General features: G+C 30.6%; 4 protein-coding genes and 1 pseudogene across 4 annotated transcripts; 4 read left to right on the top strand and 1 right to left on the bottom strand.

Annotated features, from left to right (window-relative positions):
• Positions 1-1,010: 1,010 nt before the first annotated feature.
• Positions 1,011-2,075, bottom strand: LOC113865721 (E3 ubiquitin-protein ligase ATL23-like). Its single transcript, XM_027500446.1, has one exon. The coding sequence runs from the start codon at positions 1,750-1,752 to the stop codon at positions 1,366-1,368; it is 387 nt and encodes a 128-aa protein (XP_027356247.1). The 5' UTR covers positions 1,753-2,075; the 3' UTR covers positions 1,011-1,365.
• A 6,388-nt stretch (positions 2,076-8,463) lies between these two features.
• Positions 8,464-10,284, top strand: LOC113865392. Its single transcript, XM_027499896.1, has 4 exons — positions 8,464-8,815; positions 9,022-9,124; positions 9,632-9,793; positions 9,944-10,284. The coding sequence occupies exons 1-4, from the start codon at positions 8,496-8,498 to the stop codon at positions 10,112-10,114; spliced, it is 756 nt and encodes a 251-aa protein (XP_027355697.1). The 5' UTR covers positions 8,464-8,495; the 3' UTR covers positions 10,115-10,284.
• Positions 10,285-14,419: 4,135 nt separating this feature from the next.
• Positions 14,420-19,241, top strand: LOC113864734 (probable 26S proteasome non-ATPase regulatory subunit 3). The gene is made up of 8 exons (XM_027498792.1): positions 14,420-14,633; positions 14,738-14,928; positions 15,343-15,480; positions 15,569-15,705; positions 15,810-15,864; positions 16,147-16,257; positions 16,485-16,724; positions 17,923-19,241. The coding sequence occupies exons 1-8, from the start codon at positions 14,555-14,557 to the stop codon at positions 18,433-18,435; spliced, it is 1,464 nt and encodes a 487-aa protein (XP_027354593.1). The 5' UTR covers positions 14,420-14,554; the 3' UTR covers positions 18,436-19,241.
• Positions 19,242-21,056: 1,815 nt separating this feature from the next.
• Positions 21,057-22,549, top strand: LOC113864563 (annotated as a pseudogene).
• Positions 22,550-24,698: 2,149 nt separating this feature from the next.
• On the top strand, positions 24,699-27,116 carry LOC113865751 (FAM206 family protein). The gene is made up of 6 exons (XM_027500488.1): positions 24,699-24,959; positions 25,084-25,132; positions 25,256-25,382; positions 25,675-25,745; positions 25,886-25,958; positions 26,557-27,116. The coding sequence occupies exons 1-6, from the start codon at positions 24,731-24,733 to the stop codon at positions 26,668-26,670; spliced, it is 663 nt and encodes a 220-aa protein (XP_027356289.1). The 5' UTR covers positions 24,699-24,730; the 3' UTR covers positions 26,671-27,116.
• The last annotated feature ends 8 nt before the right edge of the window (positions 27,117-27,124 follow it).

The raw sequence follows: 27,124 nt of genomic DNA, 5'->3' as shown, positions 1-27,124 counted from the left end.
AAAAATATTATTTTATCTTTTTTATTATTTCCTGTGCCATTTTAACATAATGAAATAGTTATTTTCCTCCAGTAGAGTTATTATTGATAAATAAGTGAAAATTGAATTTATGTATTTCCAGTTGGAAATGAATCATAACTGGGTAAATTGGAAGATATTTTTTAGTGGAAAAATTAAAGATCTTTAAAACGTGAATGACTGGCAGGTTGGTAACGAGCTTATGATTCTAAAACCACAGGTGGAAGTGCAGCAACATTACAACATCTTCACCAATGAATCAACCAACCATCCACTCTTCGTCCGTGGGGCTCCTTATGATACATCTACCAAGCTTACCATATGACAACGATGGGCTTTCAAAACCTAAAAGTCAAAAAGTCGATGTGCCACCGATGCATCTTAGGAAGGGAGGGACCCATTTGGTCATTTCTCACACAAGTCACAACCTATTAACTCATTAAATAAACCGCTCGCGCCCATTAATTCTCGTTGGGACATACCATGCAAATAATGCAACTAGAAAAATTATTTTGTAAATATTCATTGATGTCCTTACACTATTGAAAAAGGAAATAAAAAATATATCATCAATTTAACAATTAATATACTACGATAAAAATTTAAAATAAAATAATGTTAAACAAAAGCTATCGATATTTAGGTGTTTGTAAGTTGTAGATCATGATCTAGAACTTAATCAACCATTCCCATGACCAACAACAACTATAGTACTCCTGTTTTATTTGAAATGTTATTTTCTTGTTTTGCTGTGGTTCTAATTCTAGTTTTTAACAGCGTCGTAACCAAATTGTGCAAAGAAGAGATGTAAAAATCATATCACACAGACCTAGCTGGCATTTAGCTGTAGTCGTATGGGTGGGATAAGATCAAAATCAAATTCGCCCTGCGTATTCTCTGTGACTGCAATGGATAAAAGCACAAGAAAACCGTTCAGTTCACGGTCCGTTCATCTACGTGTCTTGGATTTAGTGATAGCGTGAGTTGGCCGCTCTTTTGTCTTCCCTCGGCTCTCCATTAGTGTCGTTTACGCCTTATTTACGTGCAGCAATACTTTTTGGGAAACAAAACCATCAAAGTAGAAAAATTCTAAAATGCTTCACAAACACATGTCCTCCAAACCACAGCAACATCGCCAACCACAAGTCCCTCTTATTAGCAACTACTAATAGTAACTAACAATTAAACAAGAAAACATCTAAATTCAACCAGTCCATGACACATGAGACATACATTTAAGTACTAAGCTAACAAAGAAAACATTACTATAATAATAAAGCTAATTAATTAAGAAATTAAAAATATTTGACTTCCCTAATTCTTTCATTTGATTTATCTTGATTGATTTCAGCATGGGCTTTGGGAAATGAAAATTTGAGGGTCGAGCTTGGTTCTACAAACGGGACAAAGGGGGTGCTTGGAGAGCCAGGTGTCAGCGCAATGGACATGGAAGCCGTGGTTGCAACCAGGGACCAGTCGAGCTGGTTGGTCGTTCTCGATCTCGTCGAGGCAGACGGCGCATTCGGTGCCCAAAATAAGTTCTTTGCCGGTGATTGTGGGGAGTTTTTCCAACTCCAATGAGGATAAACCCTTGTCAGAGACGGGTTTGACCGGTTGCCCGAGGCTGGGGTGGTGATGCGTAGTGGCGTACCAGAGAAGGCACATGTAGACGATGAAAACAGCACTCATGCCAAGGCAGGGCAAGAAAAGTGCCAGAAGAACCGAATCGAGCATTTGGGTTCACACCTTTGTTCGATTCAGAGGGAAATTAATGGAGGGGGTGGTTGGTAAAGGAGTACCCAAGGGATTGGGTAAGTGCACCAGCAACCCACCATATCGCACAATAACACACAGGGACAAGCTTTGTTCAGTGTTGTGAAAGGGAACCCGAAAAATTGTGGTTAAATAGCCAAACCTGATAGAATGAAAAGGGATATCTATGGGTAATGGGGGGACTGGGTAGGTTGAGAAATGGAGTGAGAGAGAATTGTGTAGCTTCCTCTTATGTGAATCAGTGAATATTTGTGGGTGGGGAGGGAGAGAGACTAGCACTGCTTTATCACAGAACGCTAGTTTATACTGAAGATTTTATTTTATAGCCCGATGCACAGCTAGATATCTTTGAGTGAATATTTAAACCTAGGTTTATTATATGTTAAAAATATCTATTTTTATAATTTTTAAATGAAAACTTTCATGTTAATTTTTTAATTATTTTCTCTTTCTGATATCAATTTTTTTTGTACTTTAAATTAATTATTTCTAAATTTGTATATTGAATTAGAGTATATTCTTTCAATAATAATTTAATATGTACTTTCATCTACAATGACACATTTCAGCCTTGATTTTATTTTAACTTTATATACTCACACATGTTTTTATAATTTTAATCTTTCTATTTCAATTTAATTTCTTTAAAATTTTCATTAAAATGTTATATATATATATATATATATATATATATATATGTATATTATTCAATAGTTTTTAAAAGCAATGTTTTTTTTTATTCTACAGTTACTACTTCATTTATTAATTGTCTTTATATTCAATTGGATTAAATGGAAATTTTATATAACCTTAGTGTATTATTATTATTCACTCAAAAGTTTATCATCACAGTTACTATGTGTAAAAAATATAATAAATGATTATTATACAAAATAACTTCACATTTTAATCAAAATTAAACATAATGGCTATCAAGGGTTGCGGTGGAAATAGTCCATAGTTTTCAGTTAGTTTGCATAGTCTTTGGGTTCAATTGTAAGATCAATCACTTGACAGAGAACATGGCATAAAAAAATGAGTTCCAATATTTTAATGACAAATTTTTATTATAAATAAATAAATTATTTATAATATTAAATTTTATTATAAATCACATATCATTCTAAATTGTAGATTATAACTTCAAATAATATAAAGTCCTTAAAAAAGAAAATACATCGAATCAAATAAGCTTTAGGTGAATAGTACAAAACAAAAAACAATTATTACAAACATTTTGTGTCTTTGTGATGCATGATTAAAAATAAAATTGTTTTTATTAAATATTATTAATTACAACTATTTATATGTATCTATTTATATATAATATTTTTTTATTAAAGTTGTGAATTTTTTTTTTATATTTGGATTTATACATATCTATGCATGTTTGTGCATAACAAAAACAGGAGTTTTAATAACTTATTTAAAATTATATTTTTAATCAATATTGATTTATTATTTTTTTAAATGGATATAAAAAATTAGAATTAAAAGGTTAATAATAAATCATGAGTAAAAAAATTAGATTAAGAAGATTTAAAAAGTAAAAATTATGTAAAAATTTATTAAAAATTTCAATATAGGATTATAAAAAAATTTAAATATTAGAAATATAAAAGGTTAAAAAGTATAATGAAATAAATAAAATAAAACTAAATAATTAACTATATATATACATATATAAAAAATTAATGACAAATTTGTTGATTTTTTTTATAATTTTATATAGGTAATAACCAAAATATATTTTAATTATTATAGATACGGTTGTTTTCTGTGTCTTATTATTTAATTTGATAATTAATAATACTAATCATTTAAAAAAAATATTTTATTTTTAATTTATTTATTAAATGTATCTAATTATGTTATATTTTGTCCTTAACAAATTTTTACTCGACACGTGTTAATAACATAATTGATGCATTAAAAAATTAATGTGTTATTTCTTTGAGCATCTAGATAAACATGTAATTGATAAATTACGATGCAAAATTAGATATATTATGATAACAATAAATATTTAAAAATATATTTTGTTAAAAAAAGTCAAACAAAAACTTAGAGAATAAAAACTAAATTTAATTATATCTTATATCTACTAAAAACATATTTTACCGTGCCCACACTGCTCTAGGATGGTGAGTCGGGATAGCCATGTACGGAAAAATGCAACCATTGGTCTGCGGGCAACGATGGATTTGTCGAAACAGTGGAGTGGGGGTTGTTTTGTTTACCCCTTACACACACAATAGGGTAAAGAAAGATCTGCATATGATATTTCCTTTTATTAAAATTGAAATGAAGAGGAAGCTTAAAGTGGGGTCACCAAAGAAACAGTTTGGTCCCTCCTGAAAAGCAAAGGTCCTTTCATTTGTATCTCTACCACGACCACCATCGGTGCTTCGGACCCTGCTTGTCCCATTTAATTCCTTTTCCAGTTAAGATAGGTTAATGGCTCAACCTATCCACCAAAGACAATCAAAAGATAACTTAGGGCCCTTCAACTTGACCAAAATAGGAGAGGTTGCGTATTTGAAGTTTGTTCATTTATTGGTTGTACAACTAGAGTAAATATACAAAACATATTAAAACCTTATCATATGATTTTAGTCTTTGTATTTTAGTGAAAAATTTCTTTCTGTTTCTATTTAGTAATAATTTTTTTACAAGTTTTTTGCTTTTAATCTTTATTGTCAACTTAGTCTATTAAAAAGACGACACTTAATAATCTTTAATAAACAAATATTAAAATAAAAAAAGATAAATAAAATATTAAAAAAAGTAAAATAAACAAATTGTTTAAATGTAGAGATAAAAAATATATATTTAACCGTATAAGACGTGATTTAAGTTTTTAATCTTATAAATATGACAAAATTTATTAAAATAAGTTATTTTTTGTTTTTTTCCTAGAATTTTTTTTACATGTTTAGGTAAATTTATACGTATATTTTTATTGTTACTATCTGAAAAAGCTTTTAAAAATAAATGATTATTTGGTAAAAACAATTTCATTCAATCATGCTATAAGAATGAAAAATATTATAGATAAATAAAAGAGATGTGATTCCTTAAAAGCATGCTTAACGCCAGGGGGAAATCGCAGACGATGACAAGGAAACCCAACAACAGCAATTGTCTGTTTGAAAATTGAAACACTGCGACTTGAAGCATTGGGTAGAGTGGAGAATAATAAAGTCGCGACTTTACGGGGAAGAGACTATCATTCCTTGAGCATCTGAACCTGAAGGTATGCGGTGTGAGTCAGCATGGAGTGTCATAGTTCTTGACTTTGCTTTCACTTTTTTTTATCTATTTCTATTACGATAACATCCTCCAAAGTAAATTCATTTATAAAATAAAAAGAGATTATTTATTTTTAAATTTTATGAATTAATATAATCATGAATTTTAAATTAAATAAAAATAAATAATTATGTACTTTCTTATTTAGAAACAAATTCATTTTTAAGGATTTTTATTCATACAAATTATTTAGGTGAGCAGTTAATAGTACTAAATGCCTTTTTCACTCGCTCAATATTATATTCTTATCAAATGAAATAAATCATTTATATAACTGTGTCTTTATTTAAAGAAACTAAATCTAACAGATGATGAAATTTTATAAAATTATGATTTTTTATCAGATATTTATTATACAATGGTTTAAAAGAATGTTTAAAAGAATAGACCTATTTCGTTGTGAGCTCCATGTTTGAATCATTGACAAAACATGACCCATGCTAGAACACGTCTCGCTTACAGAAAAATAGGAAGAAAAGGGGGAACCAGCAGCTATATTGTCAACTAAATCCGCAATGCAAGCAAATACAAATGTGGGGACAAAATACAATTGGCTTTGAGTGGGTGCATATCATTTGGTAACTAAACCAAAGCAAATCCAGCTAATGTACTTGCCATTGTGAACCAGAAACACTTGATATGACACTTTCGTGGCGGCTTTTACCCTTTCTGAAAATTAGATATTTTATTGGTTACGCGATTCTCAATTCATGCCTCTGAGGTAAATGGCATACTTGCAGCGTGGCTGTACAAGCTAAAAATAGATACTCAAATTGATTAATTTGGCCATTCTTAATTTTCAAATCATAAAGATTGACTGCTTAATAGCATCTCAATTCCCAAATTCTAAGATGGGTGATAAATCTGTCCCGCGTTTTTTTCTTTTAATCTTAAATTAGAGAGTTGTAATCACGCGGCTTGACTTACTTTATAGTGAGAGAGGAGCAGCTAAACAAAAAAAAAAATCATTTTCCACAACACTCTTCATTTACACCTTCTTATTATTATTATTAAACTTGAGAAAAATTGGAGACAATAGGATCAAAGTGAAAGGTACCTAAACAAATTAAGGTTTTGATAAAAAAAAAATTTTTAAATTAGTCAATAAATATAAAGTGACGTAAAAACATGTTTATATTATTCCTTGTATAATGTTTTACAGTGTGAAAAAATATTTTAGATGATTATATATAAATTTTAAGATTAAAATAATAGCTGCAACACATAGTCCCTGGTATCTTTGTACAGTAGCTTATTCAATATTGTATGCATCCTGCGTTAACGATGGCGCGTGAGTGATAACAATGTCTCTATTTCAACTTCAAACTCGTACTTTACACATTGTGGAATAAGAAAGCAATTCATATTCCTTAATTTCTTATGATGTTTCTTGAATAAGACATTAAACATGGGGCTGTGTTTTCTTTAAAGTTTTGGTATATTATTCTCCAGCCGTTAAATTGTCCTCAATTCACTTTTCTGTCAACTTTCAATGGGTGTTAGACATTGATGCTTAAGCCTTTCCCACTAGCAAGGCAACACAAGATTCAGATCATTTTTACAAGTTGTAAGAGTCACTAACCCACTGTCTTAAGATATTATGCTTTTTGAAAACCATCTTTATTATGTTCACGTATTAGTACATTTTAACCAATTGCAACAGAATAAGTAATGGCTTAGGTACACAGTCGTAATTTTAACTACTGACAATTATCATTTACCATCGGTTTGGTTTTCCATTAACATCTGTCAATATATTTTTTTTTATAAAAAAATATTGGTCTAAATAATATGAATTTATACACCTTTTAAAAATGAATTTATACTAATAATATATGACATATAATATTTAATAAATATTTTTATTGTTATAAAATATTAATATATGTCATCGTTATCAATATAACAAATATAATGTTCAATATTTAAACTAAAAAATTATTTTTCTAAATTGAAGTTTATATTAACAAAAACAATTATGGTAATATCGGGGTACTTTCACCTTTTTTTTTGGGTCATGAAAGAGTACAATTTTCAAACAACCCATTATAATCAGCTCCATGATTAATGTCTCAGTCCCCGTTTACTCCTTGTCTTGGGTTGAGTGGGCCTTTGTAAAAAGGTGATCCTTTCAACGCAGATGCAGGGAACAGTATTAGACCTAACTGTTATTTAATGATGTTCTGATCATTTCATATAAGTTGAAAAAAAAATATCATTTCATATATAAATATTATAATAAAAAACTATATTGTTTCCACATGAAAGCAACAGAATAATTAAATAGTAGATTTCATTTATATATATTTTTTTCACTCCACTTGTAATTAGATACGCAATATGAAACATTTCCCTTGCCAACAGTAGATAAAAAAATAATTTAAACCACTCACACATAATAACACATTATCTTCTTACTGAGTTAATTTTTCGTCTATTTCGGTGGTTATTTAAAATATTCTTTAGTTCTTGATTGATGGCAGGGATAAAGCATGTTTACGAAAATTTATATATTAAGGATAGATTACACATTTTATAATTTGAGAGAGCTACTTTTGCTATGTTATGAATATTTTTAATTTAAAGAGAATTGTCATCTATATATAAAATATGAATGGTAATTGCGGTTTAAATAACAAAATTAATGTTTCATTAAAAAGTTTCATAACTAAATGAGATTAATTTTTTAAAATATATGTTCATCTAAAAATAAAATTTTAAATTTATAATAGAAAAATAGAGATATATTGTAATTATTAGTCCAAAATATCCCGAGCGATAGTACCAATGCAGACGTGTCACTGCCCAGTATATTGCCTTTCGCATTCTGTTCATTAAATCCCATTAATGAAGTGCCAAGAACTGGCCAGGTTCAATGTACCTCCAGTTCATTAAATCCAATGTACTTACCTTGAATACTGATTATTTTAAACTATAAAACGAAATATTTTTCGCGTGCAACATGTAACTTTTGCAAACACCTCGTATAGATCATTTCGACTCTAAGCAAATGCTGTATTAAATATTCCGATGGAAAATATATTGGTAACATAAGCTACTGAAAATATTATTAAAATAATTTTTTCCTCTATAATTTTATTCCTAAATATATTATTGAAAAATATATTTTCATCTGAAAATAATATTCAAATAAAATCGATAATGACAGAATCGTTTAAAAACACTTTTTTATATAAATAATTTCTTATTTTTGAAATACTTGTTTAAAAATAACAAAAGAAGCATATTAAATGTTTAGTGTAGAAGTCAACTTGTAAAATTCATTAGAATTGGAGTTTTATTTTATTTTATTGTCTTATAAGGACATGTAATTACGTAAAAGAGGGAAATAAAAAATTCATCACGAACAAAATAATTTAATTAAATGAGATATGTGGCTTTCTCCCCCTAATACGGATTGGCTCATAGGTTTGCGGAGACTGAGAGTGAAGATGTTGCGACCAGCGATACTGCAGTTGGTTGCGTTACTGGTTTTGGTTGTCTTCTTCAGTGCGAGTGGCGATTACATACCGCCTTCAAAATTGGATGGTTTCGTCTACGAGAATCACTCTTTCGATTTCGATTCCATTTTGATCGAAGCGTTTTACGATCCCGTTTGCCCAGACAGCAGGGATTCATGGCCCCCACTCAAACAAGCTCTTCACCACTACGGTTCTCGAGTTTCGCTTGTCGTTCACCTCCTCCCGTTACCGTTAGTCCTTACTTTCTCATATTTTTATTTTATGTAATACCTCGGGTTTAAATTTTATCATTAATCATAAATTCATTTTCAAATCTGAAATTCGGCAAAGATAAAAGACTCTGCTACATTGCGTTTTTAACATTATTTGTACCATTGCTTCAATTTCTTTTCCTTGCCTGCGGGGTGTTGAGATTTTGTTTTTCTTGACATCGCAGTTACCATGACAATGCTTTTGTTGCGTCTCGTGCTTTGCACATTGTGAACACCTTGAATGCATCTGCGACTTTTCCCTTTTTGGAGTGGCTCTTCAAGCATCAGGTTGATTTGTACTGTTCCGTAATCGATTTTGGTTGTGGTGTATTGATTGAATATGTGATACGTGTTGACTTGAAGCTTTAACTGTTGTGAATTTGGATGTTGAATTTGTTTCAGATAGATTGAGAGAAAAATGTGTTTTCCATTTTTATTTTAGTGATTCGTATTTAAAATGGACTTCGAAGGTTATTTGGCAGAGAAGTTTCAGCTTTTCTCAGTTTTTTTTAGCTTCTTTTGTTTCATATGTGGCTTTGCTCAACAATCGTACACGGCAGCAAGGCATGTATGTTGTTAGTATTAGCCATAACTGTTACTGTATAAGTAATTTAGAAAGAGCCACATGGCTACTTGTAAAATCATATTTCTGTGACTTAAAATTGTTTAGGTTAATGGCACTGTGATTTGTATCTTCTGTATTGTGATTAAGAAAGGGATCTAGGATGCAATCTTTCTAAATGAAAAGTTATTTAAGTATCTTGCTCACCATACCTGGTGCATACCATTTAACAGGAGAAATTCTATGGGGCTCAAACGCGGAACTTAACTAGGGTTTCTATTGTAGAGGAGATAGTGAAGTCTGCAGCAAAAGTACTTGGGAGCTCTTATTATAATTCCATACAGAATGGCTTCAATGACACAAAAACTGATTATCTGACCAGGGTTTCTTTTAAGGTAAGACTAAATGTTTGCGTTCAGGTTAATTACTAAGGTTATTAGAAGATATTTTGATTTGAAATTTTGTATTCAAAATTAATGTCTGGCTCACTTCTCTATCAAAACCAATTATCATGTTTGATTAATTGAGTTTCTTTGAAAATGCAGTATGCTGCTTCGAGAGGGGTGTATGGAACACCCTTTTTCTATGTCAATGGATTCTTGTTGCCCGATACTGGAGCTGCCGTTGACTATAACACCTGGAGGAAGGTCATTGACCCATTGGTTGGTGCGAAGAAGAGTTCAAAAAGTGAAGAATCCCTTCATTTCTTCCTGTGAGGATTGTAAGTATCTTTAGTTATTAGCACTTGACCAGTGAGGAAATGTAAAGAATGTATTTGCTGAATGATAGTGCTAATGCCAAGAATGCAATAAAGGAAATTAAACGTTATAAATATTCCTTAGTCCTTAGATATACATATGTAGCGTGGGTGGGGAATACGAGACACAGGGTACGGTGGCATTCAAGGCCGGCTTCGAAGTCTGCCTTAGATCTATGTTTATTTGATTTTCAACGTTTCTGGGAATATTGGATACATTTCCAAGGAATCTGGTAGTATTTTTATTTTATGTTTGGTTGGTTGACAATGACAATATTCCCAGAAATGAACAAAAATATAAATTATAAATAATAATCAATTTAGATTATAAATATCAGACTATTTAAGGTCTGTTTGGTTAAGTAGGCTAATGGAATCTAAGCATTAATTGAGATAAACAACCATGTTTCAGCGACATTTTTCTTAAAAGGGATTTTTTTTTCAATTCCAACGAAATATCCTTTGACAATACACAAACAAGCACTTAGTCTTTCAATCCATTAAAAAATCTTGCATTTATAATATTGAGGAATTATTTTATATATCTTTTTCAAAACCAAAACTGGATCGACTGGGTTTTTCAGGGGGGATTTGGGTGTTTAATAAAATAGAGAAATCATGGTCAATCGGGGATGAATTGCAGAGTGGAGAATCACAATCGGACTATGGTACACTTCCTGAACAATAATTTTTGGGTCTTGTGATTGATGCGAAGCATTGGTTTGTCACAACTCATCGAGTGTTTATTTTTTCATGGCACAAAAGACCAATAAGATGGAAAGAAATCTAGTAAGTGATTATTTCTATAAAATGCCATTGGGTTTGATTTTATTTTTTTAAACATTTTTCCTTCCAAAAGAACAAAGTTGGATCAAATAAAAGGTAACTTGTTTTATCGGCCATTAGTGCCCGTCGAAATAGATTAGATGGTCCATAGTTTCGAACATGGAAGTTAGTGTGTATTGATTTTTTAATTATATCATTGGATCAAGTACAGATTTATTTGAAAGAGGTCGCTTATTTTATCCTCCATAAGTCTGAGTCGAAATAGGTTAGGATTGTACACAGTCTCGTAACTTGGAAATTAATGTACATTGAATTCTAAATTGTATTCACTTCAATTTTTTTTTTCACTTTAACGTAGATCCCACGATGCAGGGTGGAACTTTTGTTTTTGGATGTCCTATGTATACCAAACATGAAATGTTTCGTCCCCATCCTAACATCCCAAGGAATGTAAAATTAACTCCTGCTTTAAACTATCCTTTTATTACCAAAAGCCGTCGGCCGATCATGAAAGTCTTATTAAAGGTGGTAATAATGGATGAACATTATAATTAGCGAGAGACATGGTATACTATTGTATTTACCATTTAAGAAGTATTTAATATATATTTTTGTAATGTTTTCATAGAAATTAAAAAGAGAATATCTTATACTTGTTGAATTTACAATACTATAAGAGCTTTCTTAGATTGGCTAGGCTAATACATAGAACAACAATATAACGAAGTTGCGTATCAATCCAAGTTATGGTCTTCATCTTTGATATATGCTCTGTCTGATCTTATTTTTATTCTTTCAGCATTTAATGGGAGACAACTATAGTGTCGAAGTTTTATTACAGAAAAATAACTCAGTTTATTTTTAAATTTCTATAGAAAAAAAATCTCTCTGTTTATCTTTTCTTTCCTCTAAGGGACGTGGACAACAACATTTGTCATTGATTTATTCGGCGAGGAGGAGTGTGATATAGTTAACTCAATGGACAATGCTAAAAAATGGTAATATTATTATCGTAAGCGCAATAAATAAAAAGTAAAAATTGCTTCATGAAGAAAAAAATTCTATCTTCTATATTCTATATTTATATGTAAAATTGACTATCACTATTTATTACTGTATATATTTACAACAAAATTTATGATTATTAAACTTTAAAATGCTTATAATTATTTATAATATTGATAATTACAATTACTTATTATTACTTTGTATATTTATATTAGATTTTATGATTATAAAAATTTAAAATATTTAGTATCAGTTACATTATTAGTGATACGAATGTTGCATTATTAGAAATAAAATATTAGCTATCATCTACTTATTACTATACATATTTATAACAAAAATTATAATTGTTAATATTTAAAATATTTAAATTTATTCACATGATTAATGATATGGATTGTCAAAAATAAATGTTGGTAATGTCAGGAACAAAAATAACATATTGACTATAAATTATATTTAATAACTATTTATTAAAATTAATTATAATATTTTGCATCTTATGAATTAAAATTATCATTGATTCATAATTATTATCTTTAAATTGTATTTAAAGAAGTTATATTAGAATTAATTTTATATAAATTATATTTAATAAAATATTATTAAAATTAATTACAATATTTCACATATCTTAATAATTTAAATTATAATTGATTCATAATTATTATATTTAAATTGTATTTTAAAAAAATTTATTGCAATTAATTATATATAAAAAATTTACATTAATAGTTATACAGTCTTAAGAATAAAAATAATATATTACTGTAATATATAAATTTGTAATTAAAATCTTACTATAATTGCTAGATTTGTAAATTTAATATTTTTATACTATAATAAATAAATATATATATATTATAATATTTTAAATATAAATTAAGTTTAAATATTATATTTATTTTTATATATATAATTTATTTTAACAGTAAATCGGAGGTTTAAATATTTTTTTTACAATTATGAAAAAAATTTACAATCAAGTAAAGACATGAATTAATATTTAAAATGTTATAAAAATATTTGTTAATATTTTTAGTATTAACATTTCAAACTATATTTATTTATTAATATTTTATATTCTAATTATGTAATTGTTGAAATCTTTTTAGATTAAAATTAAATTTTTAATACTTTTAATTTTTTTTTAAGTATTTAATCATGTAATGGACTTACAATTTATTCTTTAATTATAAATTAAATTATATGTAGAATATAAAGTACGATAAATATATTTTTTTGTATTGGTATAATTATTTATGATATTATATTCTTTAAATTAATACTAATTTAAAAGTTAAAAAATATTTTAAATTAAAATAATTAATCATTAGTATATATTTACTTATTATAAGTTAAATTTAAATATTTTATTTTAAAATCATAAATTAATAATTTTACACATAATTTATCAACTAAAGTTATGTTAATATTTATTTCAAATATTAAAAAATAAAAATTAAACTTCATTCAAATAGATCTTACTTAATAATTAAGTATAATACTAAACCTTATTGTTTATTATTTTTTTTTTTATATTTCTACTCATTAGTATATACATTTTTATGTATTTTTATTTTCATTTTTATGTTTTTTGAATTTATTTTTAAATAATTATTTTTTATGTTTACATCAACTCAAGAAAATAATAATTTTTATTATTGAAAAGGATGAAAAATATATAAAATATACAAAATAATTTATATATAAAAATATATTTATTATATTTTTTAATATAATTGTATTTGATATTATTTAATATAATAAAATTTTGTTATTAGATATTTTTACATTTAAATTATAATTTTTTGTTTATTTTAAAATAAGATAATTTAATAAAAATATAAATAAATTTGTATAACACACAAATATATTTTTATTAATTCATAATTAAATTATTATTAATAAAATTTATAATGTTTAACATTACATAGAAATTAAATTTAACTTTTATAATTATTTTTTATAAATCATTTTTTTTAAAATAATTAAAATTTTATTTTTATTTTTCAAACACATTAAAAATAATTATTATTTAAATTAAATTAACTAATAAAAAATATGAATATATTTATACAAATTTGTGCACTGCACGGATATATATTCTAGTTATACTGATATATTAATTTTGAATCAGTCAATTTCTTAATTTTGTTAAAAAAGTCTATTGGTCTTAATACATTGTTTTATTTTCCTCGGTAGAGGCTTCTTTCCCATTTTTTGGGTCATGTATATCTTTTATATATATATATATATATATTTATTTATTTATTTATTTTTGGGGTCAATATCATGTATTTCTCTTAATCACCACGATTTCTTGTTGGTCAACAATAAACACAGTTTAAAAAGCGGAACTATTTGTTGGATTGTAAATAGGCCTATACTTTTAGTTGGCCCATCACCAAGGCCCATTTTGGTTTGCTAGCTTGGGTAACAAGTGTAGTGTAGCGAGTGTGCAGAGGACATATGCCAGCTGTGCGACCAATACCATATTGCTTCTCCTTTGGTTTTCTTCATCACTTGTTCATCGTGTTAGGGTTTGCACCAGATTCTCCCAATTCCTTAATCGATTGCGCGGTTTCAGTAGATTCTTTTCACGATGACTCAAGATCTTGAGATGAAGGATCGCTCAACACCTTCTAACTCTGTTTCTTTACCTGCTCCATCTACTTTGCAGCGTAACTATATTTCTCTAACTCTTCTACTGTCATGATTTCGCACTTCTATTAAACCTTCCAATGTTTTTTTTTTTTTTTTGTGCTTTTGAAATTCGGATTCACAGATTTGAAGGAGATAGCTTCTCTTATCGAGACCGGTTCGTACTCGAAGGAAGTTCGTAGAATTGCTCGCGCTGTTCGCCTTACAATTGCACTGAGGCGTAAATTAACAGCATCCGTTATCTCATCCTTTCTCGATTATGTTCTTACCCCTGGTGCTGAAGCTCACACCAAATTGTCTGCTTATCTTCCCAAGGTAAACTTCTATGGTAGATTCAGGGTTTGATCCAAGTAAAAAAGGGTTTGTATTTTAAATTTTATTTTATTTTTATCATACTTTTGAATTATGATGTGGACGAAGATAGGTAGTTGTCTAGGGCCTATTTAATTCTAAATCATAATTATGAAGTGAATGAATTTTAGTAAATTGATGATCCCTCTAATAAACTTAGTTCTGTTTAGTTACTCGTGGAAAATTTGCATAGTTTTACTGCTGTTTAAGGCTTAATATTAATAGTGTGAGCTGGATGAGCGCCAATTAATGCATTAATTTGGTGTTCTCTCTCTCTGCTTTGTCTTCCCCGGGAAATATTGGGGTGATTCCTTCCTATGTTTTTATGGTGCAATGGTCATTCAAGTCATAATTTTGTTACTGTTACTGATTCTATAGGAGGATGATCATGAGATGGAAGTGGATGCAGCAACATCTGCTAGTCAAACCCCAGTTAAACACTTGTTACCTGAGCTAGAAATCTATTGTTACCTGCTGGTACTACTTTTTCTGATTGATCAAAAGAAATACAATGAGGTCAGTTTCCCTCTTGCTTACATTTTTTTGACCATGCAAGCTCATAAGTAACAACTGGTACAATGCCAATGTTGCTTTTACCTTTTAGGCCAAAGCTTGTTCCTCAGCTAGCATTGTTTGGCTGAAGAACACAAACAGAAGAACTGTTGATGTTATTGCATCCAGACTGTATTTTTACTACTCATATAGCTATGAGCTTACAGGAGATCTTGCTGAAATTCGGGGGTGAGTTAGGTGCTTATCTATGTAATACATCAATTTAGGAGGTTCAAAACTAAATTATATTTAAGTAGCTTATTTTAAACTAATTTTGCAAATTTTGTTTTCAGCAACCTCCTTGCGTTGCACCGGATTGCCACCCTGCGCCATGATGAGTTGGGTCAGGTTTGTTTCAACTCTCAACTGACTTAGAGGTTTTTTGCACAAGGGCTTTTGATCTTTGCTAGAATTCAGCACGTTGTTAGAACCAAGTGCATGTTTGCTAGCTGTTAACAGATTCTCAATTATTTAGCATTACTGATTTAAAAGTAATTAGGGCTTTGATTAAGGATCACATTTCTACTGTGTTCAATTATTCAAATAGTATAAATATACACTGTGGAGACTGGCTAGTCACTCAATTCATACAAACTCGTAATTTTGAACTTATCTGTTGATGCAATGCAGGAAACGCTTCTTAATCTTTTACTTCGTAACTACCTTCACTACAACCTATATGATCAGGCGGAGAAGTTGAGGTCTAAGGCTCCTCGATTTGAAGCACATTCAAACCAGCAGGTATGGTAGTACTGTTATCCTGAGTGCCAAAGTTCTGTTTTTTACTGTGGGTAGATCATCTGTACCTTTTATTCCAGTGGTCAGAGATATTGAGTTAAAGCCTCTGTGTTGAACTTTTTAATGTTTGTGTTAAAAGTAGTTTATCTAGTGTAGTTTATTGTTGTTAAAATTATCATATTTTGATTCTTTTTCCTCTCACGTCCACATTTGTTGCGTTTATTTTTCAGTTTTGTCGTTATCTCTTCTACCTTGGGAAAATCCGTACAATTCAGTTGGAGTATACAGATGCAAAAGAGTCTCTGCTGCAAGCTGCTCGGAAAGCTCCAATTGCTGCGCGAGGCTTTCGAATTCAATGTAACAAGTGGGCTGTGATAGTGCGTTTACTGTTGGGAGAAATACCAGAGCGAACTGTCTTTATGCAGAAAGGAATGGAGAAAGCTTTAAGACCTTACTTTGAGCTTACAAACGTAAGTCAACATTATGATCCAAAGTATCAAAGCTAGTTCTGATATCATTATGCTTATTTCAGTCTCTCTCTATCTCTGTTAATCATGCCTAGTAGACTTTCCCTTCTTGGTTTAATTATACATTCACTACCTATGTGCTTTGTGTCAGATGTACAATTTGAAATTTTTAAAAAAGTTTTCCTTTTCATCAGTATGTGAACTTTTTTTACTATTTGTTTCAACATTCAATGCTTCATACCACACAGCTCTGAAGAATTATTTCCTACAAGAGGTACACATAAGAGACACTATTAAAATTTGTTAACTATATATGAATTTGACATTTTCTATGGATCTCTGTGTTGAGTAGTAAAAAGGAAACACCAAAATAAACTCAACCAAGCTGAGGTGAGAATGTTACATTGGATGTGTTGATATACTATAGACAAGATATGATTAGGAATAAATGCATTAAAAAGAAAGATAACTCCCATTGCTGAAAGAATGGTAGAATCTTGCCTTAGGTTGTTTGGCATGTTTGAACTGTGGTGAGGACTTGTAGAGACCCTTGTAAGGAGAGTAAATTAGATGGAGAGTAATCCATCTCTAGAGGTAGAGAGAGACTGAGGAAAACTATAGGCAAAATCATTATGAAGGATTTAGAGGTTAATGATTTGCCTATAGACATGATTGAATTCACAATAGAACTTTATGACATTAATTAATCCATGTTGCTAACCAATCTAATAGGAAAAGACTTGGTTATTGTTGTTGTATAGAAAAACATTAAAACCTAGGCAGTTCTGGAATCGGGTACCTAGATTAGGAACATATGACCACTTTACTAGTAAACAGTGTTCAAAATGATGTTTAATAAGTAACCACTGGAGCGATCATTGTTTCTCAACCAAAAAATGTTTTCGGCAAATTTCCGTTGTATTCCGTGATTTTTTCACTTTTGCTCAAGGCAATGGCTTAGTGATCAACTGTCAACACCTCCTGCAAAACTGATGTCCTGAGTTAGTTATCATCATATCTAAACACAATTTATGTATCTATTGGGCCATTTTCCATCTTTAATGCTATCTTGGAAGTTTTTTTTTATTTCCTTTTACATCTAAATCATAGACCACTACATAGACATTTTGACATTCATAGAAATGCTTTATTACTATGTACTTCTTTATGGTAGTGTTAGCTGATGATGTGGAAATTTCAGGCTGTTCGGATTGGAGACTTGGAACTTTTTAGGAATATTGCAGACAAGTTTTCCACTGTCTTCCATGCAGATAGAACTCATAATTTGATTGTTCGTCTGCGGCATAATGTCATCAGGACTGGTTTACGCAACATCAGCATCTCTTATTCTCGCATCTCTCTAGCTGATGTTGCCAAAAAACTGAGGCTGAACTCTGCAAATCCTGTTGCTGATGCTGAGAGCATTGTAGCAAAGGCTATTCGTGATGGTGCAATTGATGCTACATTGGATCATGCCAATGGGTGGATGGTGTCTAAGGAAACTGGAGATATTTATTCCACAAATGAGCCTCAGTTGGCCTTCAATTCTCGGATTGCCTTCTGTCTTAACATGCATAACGAGGCAGTTCGAGCTCTTCGTTTTCCACCAAACACGCACAAAGAAAAGGAAAGTGCTGAAAAAAGAAGAGAGAGACAACAGCAAGAGCAAGAACTGGCTAAGCATATTGCTGAGGAGGATGATGATGATTTCTGATATTTTCACCGTACCAGTTGCAGTCAGGATATCTTCATTTCCAATCTTTGCTCATATTTACCTTTTGAAGAACTTCCATTATCATTTTCTTTTCACAAGGTGAATTTTTCATTCTAAGTGGAAGATCTCTGAAAGTCAGTTTACCACATTAAAATATTTACTGTTTTTCATCCTTGATGACTGCTATGGTTTGTTGACTTGTTCGGAGATTATGTTAGGATCTGAGAAGAAAAAGTTAAATATCTAGGACCGTACTAATTCTGTTCAAAAAGTTCTATTATTAGATGCTGTTGCTCTGAAGGATTTATTGAATTATAGTGTGATAATCAATTTTTCTATCGTGAATGATTCATTTTCTGAGTCCCCGGATGAAATCCTTACTTTCACATTTGGTTGGAGATTGGATTAAGACCACAGCTTGCAGCATGATTCAGTTTGTTTACCATGTTGGTTTTATGAAAATAGGGTTTTTTGGGTGTTACAAGGGAGGTCTAAAATCTGGTGTGGAAGAGGGGAAGGGTAGAAACAGGTAATGTGGTTTAGACACAGTTGTTCAAGTGCTGACATTAAGCACCCATTGTAGGGCTGCCTTTCGAACTGAGTCTTGTTTTATTTGTGAACATGTCTCTGAAGGTTCTCTCCCTCCCGTTGACGTTCCCAATCAATTGGGCTTATTTGTGAAGATGCATTTTCCCATCACTGATGAGGTCGTGGGATTTATTTGTAGTTGAGAAAATAAGTAAACGTGCCGCGGTTTACATCCCGCGGTTATTAAAGCTTAATTAGAAATGCTTTGGTTTTTCTTTTTACTTAATTTGTGACAAGTTCTATATGCGTATGAAAATAATGATAATTGAATTATGATTTATACACACTGCATAAAATGGATCCTCACGTTGAACCTGAACATGAAAATTGAAAGGTCGTGTTTCATCCTCACGTATAACACATTTTATAATTTTTTAAATTCTGTTTATACTTAAATAGGTCTCTTTCATTGAAAGAATATCGCTTAGATAATTTAATAAAATATTCTAATTTTTCTCGAAATGCTTTTATTATTAAAGAAGAAAATCTGAACGTTAGGGTATTTTACACAAACTTAGCTTTATAGTATTTTATTGTATTTCAAATAACTGATCATCACAAAAAGTATAATAGTTAATATTATCAGATATACTTTTATCATACTTTTTATAAATTATTTATTAATTCCTAAACTATTATAACAATATTCATCTAAGAGCAACGATTAGCAAAAATCAATTTATCAATATTCACCTAACCGGTCCAAGAAAAAGAGTTCAAGATTTATAAGTTTTTCTTACAAAATCAATTTGCTACTTTTAAGCGTCTTTTTACTTTTATTTCTTATAAGCATATTGGAATCGAATAATTCAATTTTTGCGACATACTCTCACATTTACTTTCGCAATAAGGAAAGAGATGAGAAGAAAAATATCAAATAAATAAATAACGTGGCAAATTTTTTCAAAAACATAAAATAAAGATAACATACTCTTTAAATTAGCAAGGAAGATTCAGAAATAAACAGGAAAAAGGTAAAAGAGGGAGAAAATTTGGTACAACAGGTGAATATGTCGACATGGGGAAATGTAGAATCTTGATTGCAGTTGGGTACGGGTCCCATCTTGAACTTAATCGTCGCTTTGCTTGCCGGTGTTGGCCTGTCACAACTCACAACTCACAACTCACAACTCACAACTAGACGAGATCAAGTATAGATCAGTCCAATAGGTTTCCAATATTTTATTTCACAATTATCCAACCCCCATTTGCCTCTGATTTTGTACTCTATTCCCATCATTTTAGTCTCCACATGGGCCATTCTCTGATTGAATCGACGGTGATATTGTAGAGGTGCTTGCCAACACTCCCTATGCCTCGTAGCACCATATCACCGCCGTGATTATCTGTTTTAGTCAAAATGGGACATGTGGATATAGCTCCCTAATTATGACATTGTCAAGCATTTGCATGTGACCATCGGTGACATTTGCTTCCATTGCATAAAAATATTGCCTGTCATTTTATCCACAAATACTACAAACCAAGGTATCAGTTGTGACAATAAAACCAAAAATTGGGGAAAAAGTACAGAATGGAAAAAGAAAAGACACGATCAACTGGGGTTGTGTAATTAATCTTGGGTTTTTTCGATACATTCACGACTCCCTGTGTTGAGAGCGCATGTGAGTGAGAAGGGAAGTGTAAGATAAGAGAACGTGGGAATAATTGAATGACATTAAGAACACTGCCGATTTGCACAAAAAAAGTTAGTCAATAAATAATATTCTTTTGCTAAAAAAAATATTTTTCCTAACAAATTACATAATAAGAAATTATATTTAATAAATTTTAATTAAAAATTTTAGAATTTAATATATTAATACTATAAATGCTTCAGTTTTGAATAAAAATCTTACTCAAATAACTTCTTATCTGGCCAACAATTCAGATTAAAAAAATAATAATAAAATAATAATAGTTCTTTCTTTGTTGCAGCCCAAGCATGTGCCATGGTTGCCTTAGAGACTCTGGTCCTTTATTTAAAGACTATCTTGGTGCTTAGAAATGTCGATATAAGTTAATACGATTCTATTATTGCATCCTTCATTTTCAGTTCAGTGCGTAAAGCTAGATACTAATGGCCAAAATCATGCTTATTTTGGTCAGCTTCCTCGTATTATGCTGTTTCACTATAATTACTTGCGCCTTCTCACCCTCTGGATGGACCAGTGCTCATGCCACTTTTTATGGTGGTAGCGATGCCTCGGGGACAATGGGTGAGTCGTTCTACTTTTTCACATATCCAAGAATGTTTTTTTTTAGAATTGAAGTGTTGTAAGAACATTGGTTAGAATAAATAAAAAAGTAATGGTAAAATTATATTAAAGATCACAATTAGAGTATTGGGAACTTTTCTTTTATAAAAATATTTTCACTTCTAATTGGAGTGTGCGAGTAATTGCAGGAGGAGCTTGTGGGTATGGGAATCTGTATTCAACAGGGTATGGGACTAGTACTGCAGCATTAAGTACTGCGTTATTTAATGATGGAGCTTCGTGTGGAGAATGCTACAAAATCATGTGTGATTATCAAGCAGACTCCAAATGGTGCTTAAAAGGAACATCCATAACCATAACTGCCACAAACTTCTGCCCTCCTAATTTTGCTCTACCCAACAACAATGGTGGATGGTGCAACCCACCTCTCAAACATTTTGACATGGCTCAACCCGCTTGGGAAAAGATAGGTATCTATAGAGGAGGGATCCGTGTTGTTCCAAAGGTTTGAACTTTATTCTATATCTTTTGTGTAGCAATATTACCCTTTAAAATTAGATATCGGCATCAATATGAGATGAGCATATTTGTTTCGAGGCCAATTAAGGAAATTGTTGTGTACAACTTTTGGGGACAATTTTAATTGTCTCTTTGTATTTTAATTGTATTTGTGGGATGTACGTATTACAGAAAAAGATAAAAATAAGTAAACATAAAAATAGTTATATGCAGTATGCATATACATAGCCAATGTTTATTCTAATAATAGATATAGATATGATTATTTAACATTGCAGGGTTCCATGTATGAAGAAGGGAGGGGTTAGGTTCAGTGTGAATGGGAGAGACTACTTTGAACTTGTGTTGATCAGCAATGTGGGAGGGGCTGGATCTATTCAATCCGTGTCTATTAAAGGCTCAAAAACTGGATGGCTGATTATGTCAAGAAACTGGGGTGCTAATTGGCAATCCAATGCATATTTAAATGGTCAATCTTTGTCCTTCAAGGTCACAACAACAGATGGAGTAACTAAACTTTTCCAAGATGTTGTTCCCGAAAATTGGGCCTTTGGCCAGACTTTGTCTACCAATTTCCAGTTCTAAGGCAACAACCACAGGCTATAGAGTTCTTGGTCTAATTTGGAGTTTCTCATAAACTAAATGGCAGAGGCGTGCTTATTATTTTACTGGAGCAGCCCGCCACCCTTCTCATAGTTTTTGGATTTGGTAATAAAGTGGACCGAACCCATGAACTCGAAGACCTTGATGAAGAGCCCATGCATTTGTTCTATGAAGAATTATATGTCAGCTGTAAACCATGCAGAAATAAGAACCTTCAAAGTTTATATCATTCTGTAAGTTTTTGTTATGGTTGTATTGCGGGTATTGGAAACACTAATTCACTGAAATTCTATATATGAGTTATTGCAAGTCTAAAACTAGAGTTCTGTTTTTTGCCTATTACTTTCATCAGCTGAATCACACGCTTTAGAAAGTGGAAGAATACACTCGATTCAGATCGTCTACAGTACATGTTATAGTTCTGTCAAAGAAAAATAAAATTATGAAAATTTTATTTTCTATTTAATTAAATATTTAAGTGTTACAAGAGACATGTCAAAGAATATAGTGTAAGAAATAAAGCTTACAACGAATCGAGCAAATCTTTGTTTTTTTATATAAAATTATGTATTTTTCTCTGGGAGATAATCATATGTTGACCAATGAAATTTTTTTTAAAAATTGTCAAATTCATAACGCACACCTGTCTCGCATCATTCTAAAACAGAAGAACAATTTTTCACATGCTTTCAATATTTTTTTAATTATTTGTAAATCACTTAGACTTATCTTTTATTTAAGAGGATTCCCATTACCATGTTTTAAATTTTCTCTCTGACGTGTTTCACGTAAGTTGCACACATCCAAACAGGGAAACACGTGTTTTCGTTCACCCGTTTGGGAGGAATGCTTGTATTTTCTTCTTTTTCTTTTGGTAAATACAGGTTATTTTCATTCTATGGCAATTTTTATCGTCATCATCGACAAGGGATTAATTGGTTTAGGATTTTTAAAAAAAAAATTAAGTAAAAAAATCTATTAATATTTAATCAAGATTTTATATTACTTAAAAAAAATGCAATAGTATTTAATATGAATTTTCAAAATTTTTTAAAGAGTCCATTAAAATCTATTGATATTCATCCGAGATGTTTATCAACTTAAAAAGAATTCATCGGTATTAAAAAATTTAATAATTTTAAAGAATTGTTGTATTAAAGGGATTCTGAAAAAATTTTTAGTAGTATTTATAAATATCAAATTCATAAAATAATCTCATCCAAAATTAGATTTTGGACAATTGTTTGAAGTGACTTTTCAAGTGTTTCAAAAATTTTTAAGCAAGTTTTTTATTTTTTTTTCTATGCTCCTGCCTTTTTTTTTTTTCTGCTAATAATGTTGTACTGTTGTTCATATATAATATTGTACTATTATTTCAATTCCATTCTTCTATTTAGTGAAAATGTAAATGACAATGCCATTGACTGTTCCTCAAATATATAACACAAAAAAACTTAAAGTTTTAACTTTTAAGTAATAAATTTTTTATAACACGCGCTAAGAAAAGAAAAAAGTAAATATTAAAATTGATATCATGATCTCTACAATCAACTATAAATTTTCAAATAGTTAATAAAAATCATAATTTTGAGCCTATTATTCAAACTTAAGAGCAAACTAATGTTTGGAGGATTAGTATAACTATGAATATGTGAGTGAATGCTATTTAAAAAGATATAATATTATAAAAAATTATTATTATTATTTGTTCAGACATTATTATTTTTTTATTATTTTTGTCTTTAACTTTTTTTAAATTTAAATGTATAAAAAAAATCTTGAACTTTATATGAAAAATCTATTAAATTATGCAAAATCCACGAAGTTTCACATAATTTATTAAAATTCTAATTTAAAAGTCTTGCAAAATTCACTAAATCTTAATTTTAAAGTCTTATAGAATCCTGCAAAGTCTTTTAAAATCTGTAGGAATTGCTTCAACTAAAAAAATCTATTAAATCTTAATCCAATACACCTTCCTAAGAGTCAATCTATTTTTACTCTCTAAAACGAGCGTGAATAAGAAAAGTATATAAAAAAATGTAAAATAATCAAAGTTATTTTCCTTTTACTTAAAATTTTTTAAAATAAGAAGAATAAATGAAATATTGTATTTACACTCATTTTTTTTTTCATAAATAAATTTTTTGGTCCATGTTTTGTTTTTGGGGCCGGAGATGGGCTATTTGATTTAAGCCAATGGATAAGTAGAAACATGGAGCCCGTGGAGTGAAGCTAGTTAGTTGGACTTGGTAAAGCCCAATTAGATATACCAGAACAAAAACACAGAGAAAGAGAATCCTTCATTGCAGTCACTCCTGGTCCTAAGCACTAACTGAACTAATTAGGTGGTTCTCTTATGTGACATGCGAGTGTTACCCTATTTGAAGAAGACCGTTTGTTGCAGTTTCTTTCTGATTAAGAATAGAATGTCGACCATAAACAAGGACGAGACCGTCAATGAATCGAACTGTTCAGAAAGCAAACAACATGAAGAGGAAGAGTTACAGAAGCTTCTAATCCCTGATGTACAGAATCTTCCCCTCACTCCTCCTTCCGCGGTTGAATCCAACTTTGCCATTTACTTCGCTCTAGGTTATTTCATTCACGCTCATTTAACTCCAATTCAATTGACAACCTTTTTTTTATAAACCCTAAACCTCAATTCCAGTTTGTTAAGTATTGATGAAAATAATTGATTAAATATTTTGATGTCCAGATTTTATGAAGCCGGCTCATGATCAGTACGTTTACCGCCATGCCAATGGGTATACTATTGTATAGTCGATGCAGCTTTTTCTTTCTTTTGATGTTTTCCTTTAAACTAAGTTGTGTAGGTAACTATTATTATTTGTTTTTAATTCTCTGTAACTGTTTTTGTGACCTTTAAGCTTGTGCGTGATTGGCTTGGCTCCTTCTCACGTTGCTTTCAAGGATGAAGGTGGAATCACAGCAGTTGATTTCAATGTTGGAAAGTCTGATCGCAGCGGGGTGAAGGTCACTGGAAAGCGCAAGAAGGTGTGTTTTCTCAATTTAAGACTAGAATGGATGGCTTTGTTGTTGTGCAATGGACTTAGAGGTGAATGATATTGTACAATGTTTTTGCAAGTGGATTGAATTGCGAGCTTTTATCTTGTATATAGGGTGTGTTCATGAAAGTGCAGAGCTTGCAATATCTGTTTATGATCTCATTGAGGCGTGTGTCATAATGGTATTTTTTGGTGAATCTTTGTGCGTTTTAAAATGTTATACTATCTGAAAATAGCATCTTCTCCTCATTATTACTAAAATAGGATGTGGTTTTGTGCAGAATGCCCAGCACTTTGAGTCCAACACGGCTTTGTGTAAAGTTTCTACCAAAAATGATACTTATATTGTGAGGTAAGTTCTCTATTGTAATACATCAATATGATTGTCTAAGGCTTATTTATGTGTTTGTCTGTGTTTGTGTACTTTGTCAACCTCTCTTCTTCCTGGATGTCCTTTTAAACTCTGATAGCTTAATTTGTGACTTTTCATAGATGTTGTGTCAAGGGCTCCCTTTTGGAAGTGAATCAACAATTAATCAAGCAGCCAGATCTGCTTAATGTTTCGGTAAGAATAACTAAATTCTTTATCCATCTTTATTTTTTCATGCTGGGATAACATACATAACCCTTTCTTATTACAATAATAATCGTGATGTTCATGATATTTGCAGCGATTGCCGGGGTATATGGTTGGTGTAGAAGTCCATTCGTCAGGGTGAATGTGTTTGACCCTTAGTATGTGCTAGAAGAGGAAAATGAGGGAGTAGTAGGTCTCTATGGTGGCCCACTCCTAATGGTTAAAATGTGGTTTAAGATTTTTTTAATGAGAGTCTGTTAGTTGGTAAACTGTTAGTTGCAGTTGGGGTAATTGAGAATATGATAGATTGGAATGGGACACTGTATATAAAAGGGAGTTGGGTAGAGTTGTGGTGCAGATTGGGAGTAATCAGGAAATATGAGGGAGAGTTCATCTTCATTCTGATCCATTCCCATCAAAATGATTGCTGCAACTGCTAAATACTTGATGTTTACTTGAGATAATCCATGAGTTTTCTGTACCTGTCTTCATCCTAATGCCGTGCATTTATGCTATGTAGTATCTCTAACTTTTTTCTATCTCCTTTTGTTTACTCCTTACAAATTTCTTTTCATCAACCCTTCAGGCTGACAGAGAAGGGTACATTGCTATTATCATGCCAAAACCTGCTGATTGGCTCAAGGTCAAAGCTTCCTTTGTTAGTCATCAGGAGTACAAGAAATTGAGGGAAGTCAGTTGAATCAGTAGCGTCCGGTGCCCTATGATGGCATCATAGAGATTCTGTAAGAAGAATGGTACCATGTTGAAAGTGCTTACACGATTTCCGCGGATGATGCTTCATTTTGTGAGGTCCCAAACGCATCAAGATGGATGAAATTGATAATTTTTAGGTGCAGCAGATGGTGAGAAACTTCATACTCCGTGAGATTGCTGCTTGCCAAGTGACGGGTCATGTTAGATTAAGATAAATCTAGCTCCATAAGCAACCATGAATCTCATGATGAGCTAGTGGGCGACCATTCTTTAGGATTCTCTCTTTTTTTGTGCTATTTTATTTATTACTGTTGTTATCATTATTCAAAACTTGAATCATTTGAACGATTTAAGTTAATAAGAAATGATGATGATGAGTTTTGGCCACTTTCATCACCTTTTAAGATAATTACTGACTAGATTCTTGGAAACAATATTCT

Source organism: Abrus precatorius, unplaced genomic scaffold, assembly GCF_003935025.1.
Source record: "Abrus precatorius isolate BTA unplaced genomic scaffold, Abrus_2018 Scaffold4, whole genome shotgun sequence".
NCBI classification, from domain to species: Eukaryota; Viridiplantae; Streptophyta; class Magnoliopsida; order Fabales; family Fabaceae; genus Abrus; species Abrus precatorius.
The sequence above is the reverse complement of the archived record's forward strand: the minus strand, read 5'-3'. Positions and strand labels throughout refer to the sequence as shown.